The 16,370-nt window shown below is 39.9% G+C and overlaps 1 protein-coding gene across 4 annotated transcripts in view; it reads right to left on the bottom strand.

Moving 5' to 3' along the window:
• Nucleotides 1–471: 471 nt before the first annotated feature.
• vit (vitrin) overlaps nucleotides 472–16,370 on the bottom strand; it is a 35,380-nt gene continuing 19,481 nt past the window's right edge. For 2 of the 4 annotated variants that reach the window (XM_056470533.1, XM_056470535.1), the window contains 9 exons: nucleotides 15,968–16,030; nucleotides 13,974–14,024; nucleotides 13,833–13,865; nucleotides 12,451–12,516; nucleotides 11,219–11,366; nucleotides 10,870–10,973; nucleotides 7,261–7,487; nucleotides 5,302–5,815; nucleotides 472–2,513 (listed from right to left, as the gene is read on the bottom strand). In XM_056470533.1, coding sequence (XP_056326508.1) covers nucleotides 2,335–2,513; nucleotides 5,302–5,815; nucleotides 7,261–7,487; nucleotides 10,870–10,973; nucleotides 11,219–11,366; nucleotides 12,451–12,516; nucleotides 13,833–13,865; nucleotides 13,974–14,024; nucleotides 15,968–16,030 — 1,385 coding nt within the window. In that variant the 3' untranslated portion in view covers nucleotides 472–2,334. The remainder of the gene's footprint in view (nucleotides 2,514–5,301; nucleotides 5,816–7,260; nucleotides 7,488–10,869; nucleotides 10,974–11,218; nucleotides 11,367–12,450; nucleotides 12,517–13,832; nucleotides 13,866–13,973; nucleotides 14,025–15,967; nucleotides 16,031–16,370) is intronic. The other 2 variants (XM_056470534.1, XM_056470536.1) reach the window with 1 other exon arrangement.

The raw sequence follows: 16,370 nt of genomic DNA, 5'->3' as shown, positions 1-16,370 counted from the left end.
CCGTGTGTGTGTGTGTGTGTGTGTGTGTGTGTGTGGTTCACCTTCCGGCCAGCAGAGGCCAGTCTTCACTAACACTAGAAGAGATACAGAGAATTACTTATATCATTCATTATTATACCCATTAATTGTATTTTATTACGTCTACCCCAACCCTAAACCCAAAAAACAGTAATTATACCGAGTATTATTATTATTTACCCTCACAGTAATGTAAAAACATGAGTGTACTCCGTTAAAAAATTACACTATATTAACATGAGCATCCGCAGCTGTATCTCTTCTAAACTTCATCTTTTTACTAACTGTTCTTTGCTATATTTGATCTATTCTTTTCTTTTCCATTCTGTTATTTACTACTCCACTCTATTCTGTTATATTTCATTTCATTATATTCTATTCTAAATAGTATAATAAATCACACACATCTCCTCGTTAGACACTATAGATATCAATTCAAACTCATCAATGTGCTGGTTTTCAGTAATCATTTTATTAAAAATATGTCATCAGTTGAGTCTGTCTTACAAATACAAGCATTTTTCTATATACAAATACAAAAAGAGTGATAATAAATGAATTTTAAGCTGACGAGAGGGAACAATACTTGGTAGGTGTGTATTTAAGATCAGTCAGAACAGTCAATCATCGTGGTGAAACCACAGAACAGGAGCTTCTGAAACGCTGCCCTTCTCCTTTAGATGAACTCCTCTGTAAATCTGCTTTGTTTAAAATGTATTTATCAAAAGTCTGCAATAATAATCAGCTTTGTGCATTGAAAAGTATCTTGTAAATCTATCAGTTCCAGCATGCTTTAACACTCGTAGCTCCACATTAGCGCCTGAACATTCAATAAACACCTCATTTAATATATTTCATTCACAAATAAACACATTTTGGTTGGGATTTGATACGTATGCATGAAAATTAGCTATATGTTTTCAATATGGACAGTGATATTAGTATTCATGTAGCTTGATCGTGTTCAGCATGTAACATATAAATAGTATTTATGTAAGCAAAAGCTGTAAGTGTGTGTTTTCTCTTATTAACAGGAACCGTAAAGTCTATCATGCTTTAATATAAATCACTGAACACACACTTGCTGCCATCATCCACATTTCCACTGTATTCCCACATTACAGTCATTTATAGTAAACACTACAGTGTTTTGAACCATACTGTAGTAAAGTGTATTATACTGTGTATATTAGAGTATATTTAGTAACTGTTAGTTTTTACTATGGTAAACTGTGGTGTTTTGGGTTATTTGTTTAGATTACTATAACAGTTGTGTTACCATAGCAACTGTAGAATCACCACAACACGTCAATTACTCTAGCTCAGACGTGACCAACCCTGTTCCTGGAGATCGACCTTCCTGCAGATTTCAGTTGCAACCCATATCAAACACACCTGCCTGTAATTATCAAGTTCTGTTCAGGTCCTGATTAATTGGTTCAGGTGTGTTTGATCAGGGTTGGAGCTGAACTTTGCAGGAAGGTCGATCTCCAGGAACAGGGTTGAGCACCACTGCTCTAGCTGTTGTGTTGCCATAGCAACTGTAGAATCACCACAACACATTAATTACTATAGTTGTTGTGTTACCATAGCAACTGTAGAATCACCACAACACATCAATTACTACAGTAGTTGTGTTACCATAGCAACAGTAGAATCACCACAACACATTAATTACTATAGTTGTTGTGTTACCATAGCAACTGTAGAATCACCACAACACATTAATTACTGTAGTTGTTGTGTTACCATAGCAACTGTAGAATCACCACAACACATCAACTACTATAGTAGTTGTGTTAGCATAGCAACTGCAGAATCACCGCAACAGATCAATTACTATAGTTGTTGTGTTGCCATAGCAACTGTAAAATCATTATGACACATCAACTACTCTAGCTGTTGTGTTACCATAGCAACTGTAGAATCACCACAACACATCAATTACTATAGTAATTGTGTTGTCATAGCAACTGTAGAATCACAACACATCAATTACTATAGTAGTTGTGTTGTCATAGCAACTGTAGAATCGCCACAACACATTAATTACTATAGTAGTTGTGTTACCATAGCAACCATAGAATTGCCACAAAATGACTAGCTGTTATGGTAACAAATCAGCTACAGTGATTAGCACTTCACTTTAGTATGGGTTAAAAACAGTGTTTACTATAAGATACTAATGTATTTGCTCATGTGGGTCTTCTTTGAGTTGTAAAATATTATCTGTGGAATGTTCTTCCTCTTCTGAAGTCTTCATTAGGGTCTCGGTCTCTCCATCTGTGTGCTGCTGGTCTGTTGGGGGGTCCTGCTTCAGTTTCTGGGCTGTGAGTTGAACTCATTGCAGATGTTGTGGATGATTTTAGAAACATACTTGTAGAGGTTGTCAAACTCATCCACGAAGAAGGAGTGCTCTCTGTCGGGGTCAGTGGCGATGTACTCCAGCTCGTCCTGCGCCGCCCAGGCGATACCGATGGAGTACGCGATCACACCTGGAGAAGCGGACACAGCAGAGAAACACACAGCACAAACATGAGCAGAGCTGACCCAAAACACACACAGCTGCTTCTACACACAAAACTAGGGATGTTAGTCTCCCCCCCTTCTCAGAAGAGGGTGGAGCCATTGCTCAGATACTCCAGAAACAAAAAATAAAAGCTCCGCCTCCACTATAAAGCCTCGTCAGTGTAGACTCTTGATGCATGTTTTCTGAGTGTCAGATGTCTGACAGTGTTGCATGTGTTCTCATCAGCGCTCAAATACACACACGGTGGAGTCATAAACACACAAATACACAATTTGACACAATGAGGACACTGTGTTGATTCCAGGAAAAACTCAGGAGTGCAGTGGAGGTGAAACAGTGAAACAGAGAAACAGAAAAACACCGGCTGGAGTGACTTTACGCATTACTGTCCTGGTATACATGTATGATAGTTATTATTCATTATTTTCCTGAACGTCCTCTGCCTCTGAGCATTCTCTGAAACTGGTACTTTTATCATTCAGCACCATTTAATCCAGAATGAGTAGCTCAGTGAATGTCAGTGTTTAATAAGATTTACCCTGGATGTGTTTCTGAATCAACATCCTCGCTGCTTCTGGAGAAACATTCCTATAAAGCAGCCACTGGTCAGAATCCCACACTGACCGCGCTCACATCTCTGAGACGTCTACAGTTTAACCTTGTTTAATTTGTTAATTCAATGTTTGTCCGCTGGCGTGTAATACCAGAACATCCACACGAATCATGCGGGTTCACTCAGATCGCCCCCTGGTGAAGAATCATTGGACAGGTCTGATGGTTTTTACCTGACCTCAGGTCAGTTTTATGAGTTTCTGGTCATTTTATTGAGACTTTTGGAAAATGAAAGGAAATAATATTAGTTTATAGTGTCTTGTTGGCCTGTTCATCCATGTTTTGCTTGAGTTTTTGTTGCATCTACATGGTTTTGACCAGCAGGTGTCGTCAGAACACTTCGAAACAGTAAATCATTTTGCAATGGACCCTTTTCACAAGACTGATAAACACGTGTGACATGTATAACAGGGATTGTAATCTTAAATGCTTGAAGCTTTATAATGTTTACATTTTAAAAGTGTGTACATTTATACACTGCTCTAAAAAATAAAGGGAACACTTAAACAACATCATGTAACTCCAAATCAATCACACTTCTGTGAAATCAAGCTGCCCACTGAGGAAGCAACCCTGATTGACAATCAATCAATCTCACATGCTGTTGTGCAGATGGAACAGACAACAGGTGGGAATTATAGGCAATTGTCAAGACTAAAGGAGTGGTTGTGTAAGGAGGAACAGGAGGAGCACTGTCAGAGCCCGGCAAAATAACCTCCAGCAGGCCACAAATGTGCATGTGTCTGCTCAAACGGTCAGAAACAGACTACATGAGGGTGGTCTCAGGGCCCGACGTCCACAGATGGGGCTGTGCTCACAGCCCAACACCATGCAGGATGTTTGGCATTCGCCAGAGAACACCAAGTTTGGCAAATTAGCCACCGGCGCCCTGTGCTCTTCACAGATGAAAGCAGGTTCACACTGGAGATGCCTTGGAGAACCTTCTGCTACCTGCAACATTCTCCAGCATGACCGGTTTGGCTGTGGGACAGTAATGGTGTGCGGTGGGTTTTCTTTGGAGGGTCACACCGCAGTCCATGTGCTCACCAGAGGTAGCCATTAGGTACCAAGATGAGATACCTCTTGTGAGCTCTGGGTTCCTCTTAATGCTAGACCTCATGTGTCTGCAGTGTGTCAGCAGTTTCTGCAAGACGAAGGCATTGATGCTATGGACTGGTCCACCCGTTCCCCAAACCTGAATCCAATCCATCCATCAATGCCATGTTGCACCACAAACTGTCCAGGAGCTGGCGGATGCTTTAGTCCAGGTCTGAGAGGAGATCCCTCAGGAGAGCATCCACCACCTCATCAGGAGCGTGCAGGACACACACACTACTGTAACTCACTCTGACTTGTTTTAAGGACATCACATCAAAGTTGTATCAGCCTGTAGTGTGTTTTTCCACTTCAACTTTGAGTGTGACTCCAAATCCAGACCTCCATGGGTTAAATTTCCACAAATTTACAGAACAAAGAATTTAATAAGAATATTTCATTCATTCAGATCTAGGATGTGTTATTTTAGTGTTGCCTTTATTTTTTTAGAGCAGTGTATGTATTTACGGATGAATTATATCATCTTTTAATCAAATTACAAAAAGAGAATGAGCGATTGAGTGAGGTGTGTGTAATGCAGTGTGTGTGAGGTCAGGACAGTAAATCTGACATGATTCCTCCGGCTGCTGTTATCAGTCTCACACTGTTGTTTTCCTCCTTCTGGAAGTCTTGATAACACCATGCTGGAGTTTATCTCTCATTATTTCAGCTAATAGCATTGTAAAATAATGATTTGTTGTACTCTCCCATTCACTGCACTCTGAATTTACACACTATGAGCACTTCTGCTGCACAGGAGAAACACACACGTGTGGAAAGGGTGTATAGTTTTGCTTTGACCAGCAGGTGTCGCCAGCATGTGCAGTAACTTAACTAGTTTTTGGAGAGTAACTCAGTATTGTAATGCATTACTGTTAAAGTAAATTTCCCCAACACTGGTCACTAGCATGTGCGGTTTCAAACACTTTGAATCATTTAAATGAAATAATTGGGTGAATTGTTTTAAATATTCCAAAAGTTTCATTTCTCCCTTCACTACACAGACCTACCGCTCGTCATCTGGTGTCTGCTATTCCTGCACTCACCTGTACGGTGCACAGCCAGCGCCGGGGCCCGCACGTCATCATAAGAGCGTCCGTCCGTGATGACGATCATGATCTTGCGTTTGTTGGGTTTGGACTTGCTGAAGAGCTGGTCTGCGGCGTAGGTGATGGCGGCTCCGGTGCTGGTTCCTCCGCTCCAGTAGTTAATGCGTTTGATGGCGTTCAGCAGGTCGGCTTTGTTGTTGTGCTGTCCGAAAGCGAACTCCAGCCGCTGCTCATAGGTGTACTGCACGATGCCCACGCGGGTGTCCGTGTCCGAGATCTCGAACTCCCGCGTCACGTTAGCCACGAACTGCAGCACGGTGCGAAAGTTTCCGGTGCCGACGCTGCTGGAGCCGTCGATGACGAAGGCGATGTCGTTGGCGTTCAGGCAGGTTTTACTGCACACCAGCCGGTCCGTGTCACACACACGCTTCACCAGCGGCTGCACAGCTTTACGCAGAGCGAACCAGCTCGCTATAGGGAGCGAGAAGAAGCCGTTGGTCCTGCACACCGCCTAGGGCACCAAACAACAAATCAAGCTTCCTCCACACATTCATTATATTTGCTCATTAAACAAACTTTTAATTAATAAATATTGCATTTTAACTCTACACTTAAACATACAGATACAACAAAAACAACTACAAAACATCTCATTTATTACTCAAATATAGATTATAACCTTTCTGACTCCGCCACATTCAACTAATTCATTTTGTGGCATATTTTGGATTATTTGAAAAGGCTAAAGCGACGTTTATGTGAAGGATAATAACTTTAACTGTAAATACACATACATACTGTTTATTTTTAGTTTCTGCTTTGCTTTCTGCATTTCCCTCTTGTAACCAGCAGGTGTCCTCAGTGTTTGTAGTGCGTCTGATTAGTGAATCCAGCTCGTGTAATGTAGCTAATCAAACAGTAGATTCAGCGAACACAGTCAATGTAGTGGAATAAAAACAACAACAATTATTTACTAATAGTTGTCATGAAAGTCTTTATCTTTAAATAATCTTTGAAAAGCTTCACATCAAGCAGATACCTTTGTTCTGAATGGCTGTCATTGTTTTATCATTTATTAGCTGGAATGAAAATAATTCAGAAAATGATTCCAACAATACAGTTTCTTTACATCTTTATTATTATTATTATTATTATTATAGCAGTTATTATTAAAGCTGCTTTATTATTAAAGCAGAGCATCACCTTGGCTCTCCGTGAATACATTCATCCATATGTTTACATCCACAGTTGCAGTTGTTGACTTGTTTGGCGCCACCTTGTGTCTGAATATTTAGTGTATACTCCATCAGCTGTTTTAGTTTCTTTCAGCTTCATTTTTCTTTCTCAGCTTCATAATTCTTTCGTTCATGACTGTTTGGCATCATCTTGTGTTTTAATAACACATAGGTCAGTGTATGCTTTATTCAGCCAGTTTAGTTTCTGTCAGCTCTTTTTGATGGTTTGGCACCATCTAGTGTCTGAATAATGTGCAGGTTAGTGTATACTCCATCAGCTGTTTTAGTTCTGTCAGCATTATGTTTAATTAAAGTATTAATAAATTATTGAGCCTCAGAATAATGTTTTATGTCTAATTTTTAGGTTTCTTGGCAAGTATCCATGTAATAAGTGAGATAGGTCCATCAGGATAGTTGTTTTCTCAGAATAAAGCCTTGTAAAAGAATAAAGCGCTTCACATCGGGCTGCTGATAAACCTGTCTGGATAACACCCTCCTGGATCTATTTCACCCAACAGAAACCTCTTTAACATTATTAAAGTACATGCTGAGTGACTGATACTTGTTGGTCTGCACTCAGACTCTTCATTTTTAAACTATATGTTTACTCGTCATTTTATTTTCATGCTCTGTGGTAAACCATGTCTGAGTCCGAAAGCAACCTGCTGGATCTACATTATCCCTCAGATAACCTTCAGTGGTTCTGTCTACATGTCAATACCTTGTCAACAAAGTTGCTCTCCACCACGTTCTGCTTCTCGTTGTCGTCTGGACCCTCGATGGTGACGAAGAAGATGTTGATGCCGGACTCTCTGGCGAGGCGCGAGGCTTCCTCCACGCGGTCTGTTGGCCAGCCGTCCACCAGCACCACAGCCACGTTGGGCGCCCCACCGCGGTTCCCGTTGGCATCACTGAAGAACTGCTTGTTGATGTAGGACAGAGCCTTCCCTGAGAGAGCAGAGCCAAAAACACACACACACATACACACGCACACACACACACACAGAACAGCCTAATTTCAGACTCAATCACTGCACTGTTCCAGTCTCTGCTTACACACTTGCAGAGCTGCACAAACTATCAATGCAGCAGTGAGGAGAGCTGGAAAACACACACCTCCTGCTGCAGACACAGACACACTCATTGCACACACGGGGACAGAAACAACACACACACACTCACAGCACCGGGACAGAAACAACACACAAACACAGGGAGAGACACACAGACACACTCACAGTGCTGAGACAAAAAGAACACACACACAAGAACAAAAACAACACACACATACACAAACACACACACAGTCACAGCAAGAGGCAAAAGCAACACAAACACGAAAAATGTCCCAAAATCTACCTCAAATTGAGTAAATTCACTGGCAAATCAGTCATTTTAGGCTGCAATAATCAGCAATATTTCAGAAGAGCCCTGATATTCCATCACTTAAAATATGAAAATCTCTGACTTTGAATGTCTGGAACAGACCTTTGAAAATTCCATGATATTCCAGAAAAGCCATGACCCATGAGAACCCTGAATATTGAGGTAAAATTAGAACTAAATCTATGAAACTAAAAGATTTTACACTGTAAAATAGCTATTTTGGCAGCCTGCGTGTGTGTGTGAGGTCGAGCCTGCGTGTGTGTGGAGTCAAGCCTGCGTGTGTGTGTGAGGTCGAGCCTGTGTGTGTGTGGAGTCGAGCTACAGTAGGTGAAAAAACCTGTCCAATATTTTGAACTTGAAGCGCCATACCCAGACCTACCACTAGGTGTCAATCCTACATATGGCACGTTTAAAGCTCTTGTGAAGTGCTTTAAAATGAGCAGTTTTTATTGGATGTTTGACGTAATCTCAAATGAAACATGAAGAGAGGGTATATAGTAGCCCCTCCCCTTTGAAAAATCAGCCAATAGTGTGTTGTCTTTATTACTGCTCTGCCAATGAGAGTTGTTGAGCTCAAGAGCATCAAATGAGCAGCCAATGGTTATATTAGATCTTCTAAACCCAAATTTTGTCATTGTTTTGGAGACACTGGGTTATAGATATCATTAAACGCCAAATACAGATACAAACATGTAAAGCAGTGGTCTCCAACCAGTACCGGTCCGTGGATTAATTGGTACCGGGCCGCACAAGAAATCTTTAATTATTTCTGTTTTATTTATTATCTGAGTCTGAACAGGCTTGTTGAAAACGACCATATTCTCTTGGTTACATCTCGGTCACTTGAGTGCTAAAATATAACCCCCAAGCAGCAAAATGAGTAAGAAACAGACGTCTTTGGAAAGTTTCTTTGCGAAGGGGAAAAGGTCCAGTGTAGGACACATGAACTGCTAAGGAATGGATCCGCAACTCATTTGTCAACAAATCAGGTGAATCCAGCATGGCTGTGCAAGAAGATCCCCCTGGAGATCTCAAATGGTGGTGGCCCTTCACATATCGCTTCTTTTGCACATGCAAGTTCGTTATTTCCAATGGAGGTGTGCAGTTTGTGCATGCTCGCTGGTTCCAGGCGCACCATAAGACTTGTATCAGAGCTGCAGCAATGTTTTGTCAGCTTGTCATCCTCTGAGAAAATGGTTGATGGTCATCTAGCAATCTACGTATCCTCACCCCCCGGGTCGCAGTAAAATTATCAATCGTTGACTGGTCAGTGGTGATAAAAAGGTTGGCAAACGCTGATCTAAAAGTCTTTATTTTCAATTCATGGAGCCTTTAACATAATTTAGAGTTCTTACAAAATAATCTCAGGAATTGCTTTGTCTTAACCACAGATAAACACAGACTCTGCATCTGTTGATTCAGCTCCATCTTTCTCTGCAGTATTATGTGAAACTGATGCGTGAATGTTTTGCGGGGTCACTTCAGGCCCTGGGGACCCACAGAAGATGAAGATCTCTGTGAAAAGCATCCTCCAGAGCAGATAGAGCGAGACCTCGGGCTATCTTTGTCTTTATATAGGGCAGCTGCTGTTTTACTGGATCCCTCTGTTATATTAAAGAGACGCTATCTATAACACAAACCATGCAGCCATGAGAAAAGCTAATCTCTAGCTTGGATAAACCTCAGGCATCTGGTCAGCTCACAGTCTGTAATTTAGCCACAGTTTCCAGCGCAGATTTAGATCTTCTGTGGCTGGAGTTCAGTGGATCCTGAGATAACTTCTGCTCCTGAGGCCTGCTGGATGAAGATCGGGGTTTATTCAGGTAAGTTCAGCTTTATTGAGCGTTCAGGCTCAAGAACAAGGGTTGAGTTTTGTTGCAATGGAAACTTACACTGCATGGGTAGACTCCAGAGCTCAGAGCTTTGGCTGCTTTGAATGGTTAAGCCACGCCCACTATGTTATATGATTGACAGGTTAACCAACCAATCACATTTCTTTTTGTGCCGTGTCATGTTTATAGGTGTGGAAATGTCCTCAGAATAACAGTCTAAGACGCAACTGAGCATCACTCATTCATAAACGTCTTTAAAAGTTTGACGCATCAATGATCTCTCAGCAAAACCTAAAGGAAATGAGCAGCAGATGTGATGCTTCTCTACCTAAAGATCAGGCAGACAGAGATGACTGAGTGAAAGTTTTCTGTTCTATAATAGCAAGGTTTTGTTGTATTTGTGAGTATCCACATATAATAAAACTGGATCTATTTTGAACGATGTCTTTCTCTTATCTTTATGACCAAAACGACAGAATCTGAAGCTCATCTGCAGGTTTTCACTGCCAAAAGTAAACAAAAACCAAGAATATAAGCATACCTGCATGCTTGTTGACATCATTTATGCATTGAGTATTGCAAACTATTAATAATCCCGTGTTTAAGCCAAACTGCCCAGCGTCACACAGTGATTCACAGGTTTCATAGATTAATAGGTACCGAAACAGTCCAGAATGGGGATTGCAGAATAGGGAAGTCCCGGAGTAAAATGAGAAAATATGATACACCGGTGTTTTGGAGTATGGAATAACTGTCTGTATGCTGTTTTCATCTGTTTTTATATCATTTATTTTTTATTTATTTATACTTGTCTCTTTTATTCCTGTTTATGTAAAGCACTTTGAATTGCCACTGTGTATGAAATATGCTATAGAAATAAACTTGCCTTGCCTTAGGATTATTAATAAGCATCATCATCAATATAAACATTACCGCTTTTTTATCCGCTTAGACTTGTTTCCTGATAAAGATCACTGCACACTCGACTCAAGGAAATGCTCTATATTTAAACCAATCAGAGGACGACTGAGGAACTGCTGAAGTGTGTCCAGAATAGTCAGTGCGGTGCTGCTCTGAGTGATGTCTGAGTCTGTGCTTCAGGTGAAACTCACCCACATGTGACGGGCCGCCCTTCTGCACGATCTTACTGATGGCCGTCTTCAGGTCCTTAGAGCTGGAGAACTGTTTCAGACTGAACTCTGTCACTGGATCATCCCTATATCACGCACACACACACACACACACACACACACACACACACACACACACACACACACACACACACACACACACACACACACACACAGTTAATTGTTAGCATATTGTCCACTATATATACACATATATTTATATTAATTTGCTATCCATGAACCTCTATAATCATATAATAAGAGTTTTAACAGCACTCTGTCTGGTTTTTCCAATCACTGCTCAGTTTGTCTGTATTCTGGGTCCGCTCACCCGTACTGAATGATGCCCATCATGGCTCCAGCCACGCCCACATTGAGCGCCTGAGAAACCTCCGCTAGGAAATCCTTCTGGATCTTGAAGCGGCGTTTCCCGATGCTCCAGCTGCCGTCCATGAGGAACGCCATGTCCACTTTACAGTCTGCAGAGAGATTGAGACCAGAGCGGATGTCAATGACTGTCTGTCTGCTGGAAACACTGAGGTTAAAGGGAACATACAGTTGAAGAAAAAGACGATTGGCTCCTGTGAAATGACATCTTTAAAGTGAGGTTTAACACATTTTAAACAATAGTTTTAATATCTCATTTCGATAGTCTCTGCCATGATGTCAGTACATCATATTTTACTAGGAATTTAGCAAGATAATACTTAAAGAGGACCTATTCTGCCCCTTTATACAGGTTGTAAATGTGTCTCTGCTGTCTGTACAGTGTGTGTGTGTGTGTGTGTGTGTGTGTGTGTGTGTGTGTGTGAGTTTGAGCTGAGAATATCACACAGGTAATGTTCTCTAACTCTCTGAAAATGACCCTTTTAGGCTTTTTGGTGACTGTCGCTTTAAATGCAAATTAGATTGTGCCCTTTTCAGAAGGGGGCGGAGCTACAGACACCTGTGCGTCACCATAGTAACAGTATCTTCAGCAGCTCAAAACTCTAATGAACTGCTGCTTCTCACTCAGGGCTGCTGTTTATGCTAATGAGGGAGAGATAAGCACTAGTGGGCGGGGCTTCCCCCTCTGATGACATGTACAAAGGGAGAATGTCAATCAAAGTGTTTCTACAGACTGTATTGATCAAGTCTGATTATAACAAACACAATAACTCATGTTGACCATTAGAGGCTGGAGATATTCACACACTGCTGAAACACAACTGGGGTTAAACTCCGCATAGAGGTGATTTCTGCATAATAGGTGTCCTTTAATGTGCAATTTAAAGACTTAACTGGTTTATTTAGGTTAACTAAAAAGGTTAGGGTTTAATTTAAATGAAAGGTGATTAAATAAAGAATCATTTCTTAAGGGGGCTAATATTATTGACCACAGCAGTTTTTACATTTAATAATAAATAAATGTTTTTATTCCAAACTAAAAGAAATCTGACTTCCATCAGAGGATCAATATAATAGGAAATCCTATGAACAATGTCCTCGCTCTGTCAAACAGTCTTGACAACACTTGACCAATAATTAAAATGATATTTAGTCTTGGTGTGTATGTGAGAGTACTTGGATCTCCTTGAGACGGGACTTCAGGAGCTCTGGCTGTGGTGTCGATAACTCGAGACGTGAAGCCTGAGAGAGAAGAAGAAAACCAGCAGATCCACACAAACACACTCATTCACAATATCAGTATGCATTTCTTATTCATTCATTCATCAATTCATTCATTCATTCACCTGTTAATTTGTTCATTCATATATTCACTTGTTCGTTCAATCATTTACTTGTTCCTTTGTTCATTCATTCAAATTAATTAATTAATTAATACATTCATTCATTCATTCATTCACCCTTTCGTTTGTTCATTTATACATTCACTCGTTTGTTCATCCATTCATTCTTTCATTAATTCATGAAAGTTTGTTTGTTAGTACATTCGTTCATTTAATAATTCATTCATTTACTAGTTCATTCATTCATTCGTTCATACACTTGCTTGTTCCTTCATTCTTTCTTTCATTTATTCACTCGTCTGTTTATTTATTTATTCATTCATTCGCCCATTCATTCGTTCATTCATTTACCCATTTGTTAATTCATTCATATATTCACTTGTTCATTCCTTAATTCGTTTGTTTGTGCATTTATTCATACATACACTCCTTTATTCATTAATTTACTAGTTTGTTCATTAATTCATTCTGTGGTTCATTCATTCATTCATTCACTTGTACATTGTTCATTCATACATTCACTTCATTCATTTACTCATTCCTTTGTTCATTCATTCACACATTCATTCATTTACCCATTTGTTTTTTCATTCATACATTCACTTGTTTGTTCATTCATTCATTCTTTCACTAATTCATGAAAGTTCGCTTGTTAGTACATTCATTCATTCAATAATTCATTAATTTACTAGTTCATTCATTCATTTACTTGTCCATTCAATCGTTCATACACTTGTTTGTTCATTCATTCTTTCTTTAATTCATACATTCACTTGTCTGTTTTGTTCATTCATTCTTTCATTCACTCATTCATTCATTCTTTCATTCATTTACCCATAAGTTAATTTAATCATTCATACATTCACTTGTTCGTTCATTCATTCGTTTGTACATTTATTCATTCATACATTCACTTCTTCATTCGTTCACTCATTCATCCATTCATTCATTCATTTACCCATTAGTTAATTCAATCATTCATACATTCATTCGTTTGTTCATTCATTCGTTTGTACATTTATTCATTCATACATTCACTTCTTCATTCGTTCACTCATTCATCCATTCATTCATTCATTTACCCATTAGTTAATTCAATCATTCATACATTCATTTGTTCGTTCATTCATTCGTTTGTACATTTATTCATTCATACATTCACTTCTTCATTCATTCATCCATTCACTGGTTCATTGTATTCATTATTCTCCTCACCTGACTCAAATGGGTTTGACTCTGCAGGCGTCTCTGTAATTCAGGGATGTCTGATTATTACACATCACACACTCATTGATCAGAATAATCATCATCTACTGTTGTGTCCAGTCAGTGTTGTGTTCTGTGTTTGTGACTGACCTCTGGTGTGGCTCGTCTCAGGCACAGGCTTGTTTTCTTCAGACTCAGGGGCTGAAAATACAAATTATGGACATGAGAATCAGGAACTCATGATGACACAGTGACGGTCGGAAAAACACTGAGATGTTGACGGACACTGTACTGCTCAAGAGCACAGCCACAGTTTGAGCTGCATTACAGCTGAACACTGAAGACACACTGAATGATCATCAATGCTTTTGGTCTGTGAGCATCTCGGGCTGTCTATGGAGGATGAGAGAGCTCCAGGATTTCATCTAGAATATCTGCATTTGTGTCCTGAAGATGATCAAAGGCCTCAGAGGATTGAAGAGGAATTAATGACAGAATTTACATTATTAAGTGAACGGACCCTTTAACTTGCCCCTGAACACCATGGTTCTGAATGCTTGTGGAATTATTAACACATGATGCAGCTTCCTCTCAGTGCAACTGTAAAATTGTCCCTGGATTTCTGGCTCTGTTTGTTCAAACCCAACATCGAGCAGCTGTAGGAGCAGTGGGCGACTGAAACAAAGCCTCTATTGACTCGAGGACAGAAGTGTGTGGTTCAGCCCTCTCCATCACACACTCACTGCTCTCCATAATGCATTTACTCCTGTTCTTACTACGCTTACATTCAAAACGACTTACAATTGAGGAGACATCCAGCGATTCAACCACAAGAGGCAACACACACAAGAAGTGCTGATTATCCAAAGAAACTGTTTGTGCTCAGATTTAAGAGCCAGAGTAAGGTTTTTAGAGAGAGAAGAGTTTCTACAGATGGTTTATCAGGCCCACTCACCTGTGTGAGGCACACTTCACAAACACACAATGTTTGATTTTTATTTTAGAGATGTGGAGGGATTGTTGGACAGTGTCTGGTGCAGATGTGCAAAAACTGGAGCTAATGTGGGTTAAAGTGGCAGACAGATGAAAGTGTGTGTTTTCTGCAGGTGGTTTGTCAAGCCCACTCACCTGTGTGAGGCACACTCAGAAATTCACAATGTTCTGAGGTTGTGGTATGCTGGGAGAGAGTTTATTTTGCTGTATTAGGAGCAATTTTAGCAATGTTAAGGTTGAAAACTGTGTGATATTGTACAACTAGAAGCATGTTTACGCAAATAAAGCATGAAGACAGGTTATTTTTCATATTTGACCTAATTCCACGCATAAATAAATATTGAAAATATAAATAACAGAAGTGCTGGAAGACTGACTGTACTCCACACTGTAAATAAATGTCTCTGCCTTAAATGTTTGTTTGCAATTCATTTCAGCTCACATTAATAAAGCTGACTTCAAACATAATGTTAAACTTAAAAATAAATAAATACATAAATAAACTTGATTAAAGTTAATTAACATAAAAAGAAATGTTTTCAGGACGTTTTGATCATTAGTTTACAGTGCAGGATGTTTTGCAGTAACGTAACAGAAGAACCAATTTAGGTTCCCCTGAGAACCTTTCACCATTAACTTCTGAACAATATTTAATATAATATAAAAATATTTCATATAAAAATACAATTCTTAATGTGAAGATTTCTTATAATCTGATAAACCTTCATCTTTTATTAACTGAAAAGTTTCCATGGATCATTCACTATGCAATATTTGAAAAACACTTGATTGCAGTATCAATCAGCCAATCAGCAGGAAGGGGCGTGTCTAGTAATCAAAGTGGGCGGGTCCTGTTGGGTTATGGGCGTGTTTGCGTTTTTTGCTTTCAAACCTCAAGATTGTTTGTCACCATTTGCTAAGAGCAGCTTTAAATAAAGAAGCACAGTTTTAAGAGTGTTGGCCAGCTCAAGACCACCTGATTCAGGCTTGGAGGCCAGCATAAAACCAGCAAACCAGCGTAGATACAGTTTACCATGCTAGAAGCCATTACAGAGAGTCAACCTGTTATAACACATGTATATCTACAACATATAAGAACACACACACATCTAGTCATCACTTTAATACAATAAAAGTGGAAGAATACTTACAGAACTGCTGACTGTTATGCGGCCAGTGCTCATACTCTGTTCTATCAGGCACTGGGTCAAAAACTGCAGGAAAGAGGCAGCGTTAGCAAAGCAGTTAGCTGGATGTAATGCATTATGGAAATCATCATGCCCATAATGCACACGTGAATGTGTTAGCAAGAGAAGAAACCTGCAGCTTACCACCTGTTCTCTGACATGGATAATAAAGTAAAGTGGAATCGCTCCAGCAGAACACGTGTGTGTGTGTGTGTGTGTGTGTGTGTGTGTGTGTGTGTGATTTCATATGGGATGCACATTGGAATGCATTTATATAAGCAGCATGAAAAAGCTAGCAGCACAAGCTTATTTAAACCCAACCCAGGCTCAGTAGAGGTATGTGCCCAGGGATATATATTTGAGAACC

The sequence above is a fragment of the Danio aesculapii genome, chromosome 13 (genome assembly GCF_903798145.1).
Source record: "Danio aesculapii chromosome 13, fDanAes4.1, whole genome shotgun sequence".
Classification (NCBI taxonomy): Eukaryota; Metazoa; Chordata; class Actinopteri; order Cypriniformes; family Danionidae; genus Danio; species Danio aesculapii.
Note: the sequence above shows the minus strand (reverse complement) of the source record. Positions and strands in the feature narration are given on the sequence as shown.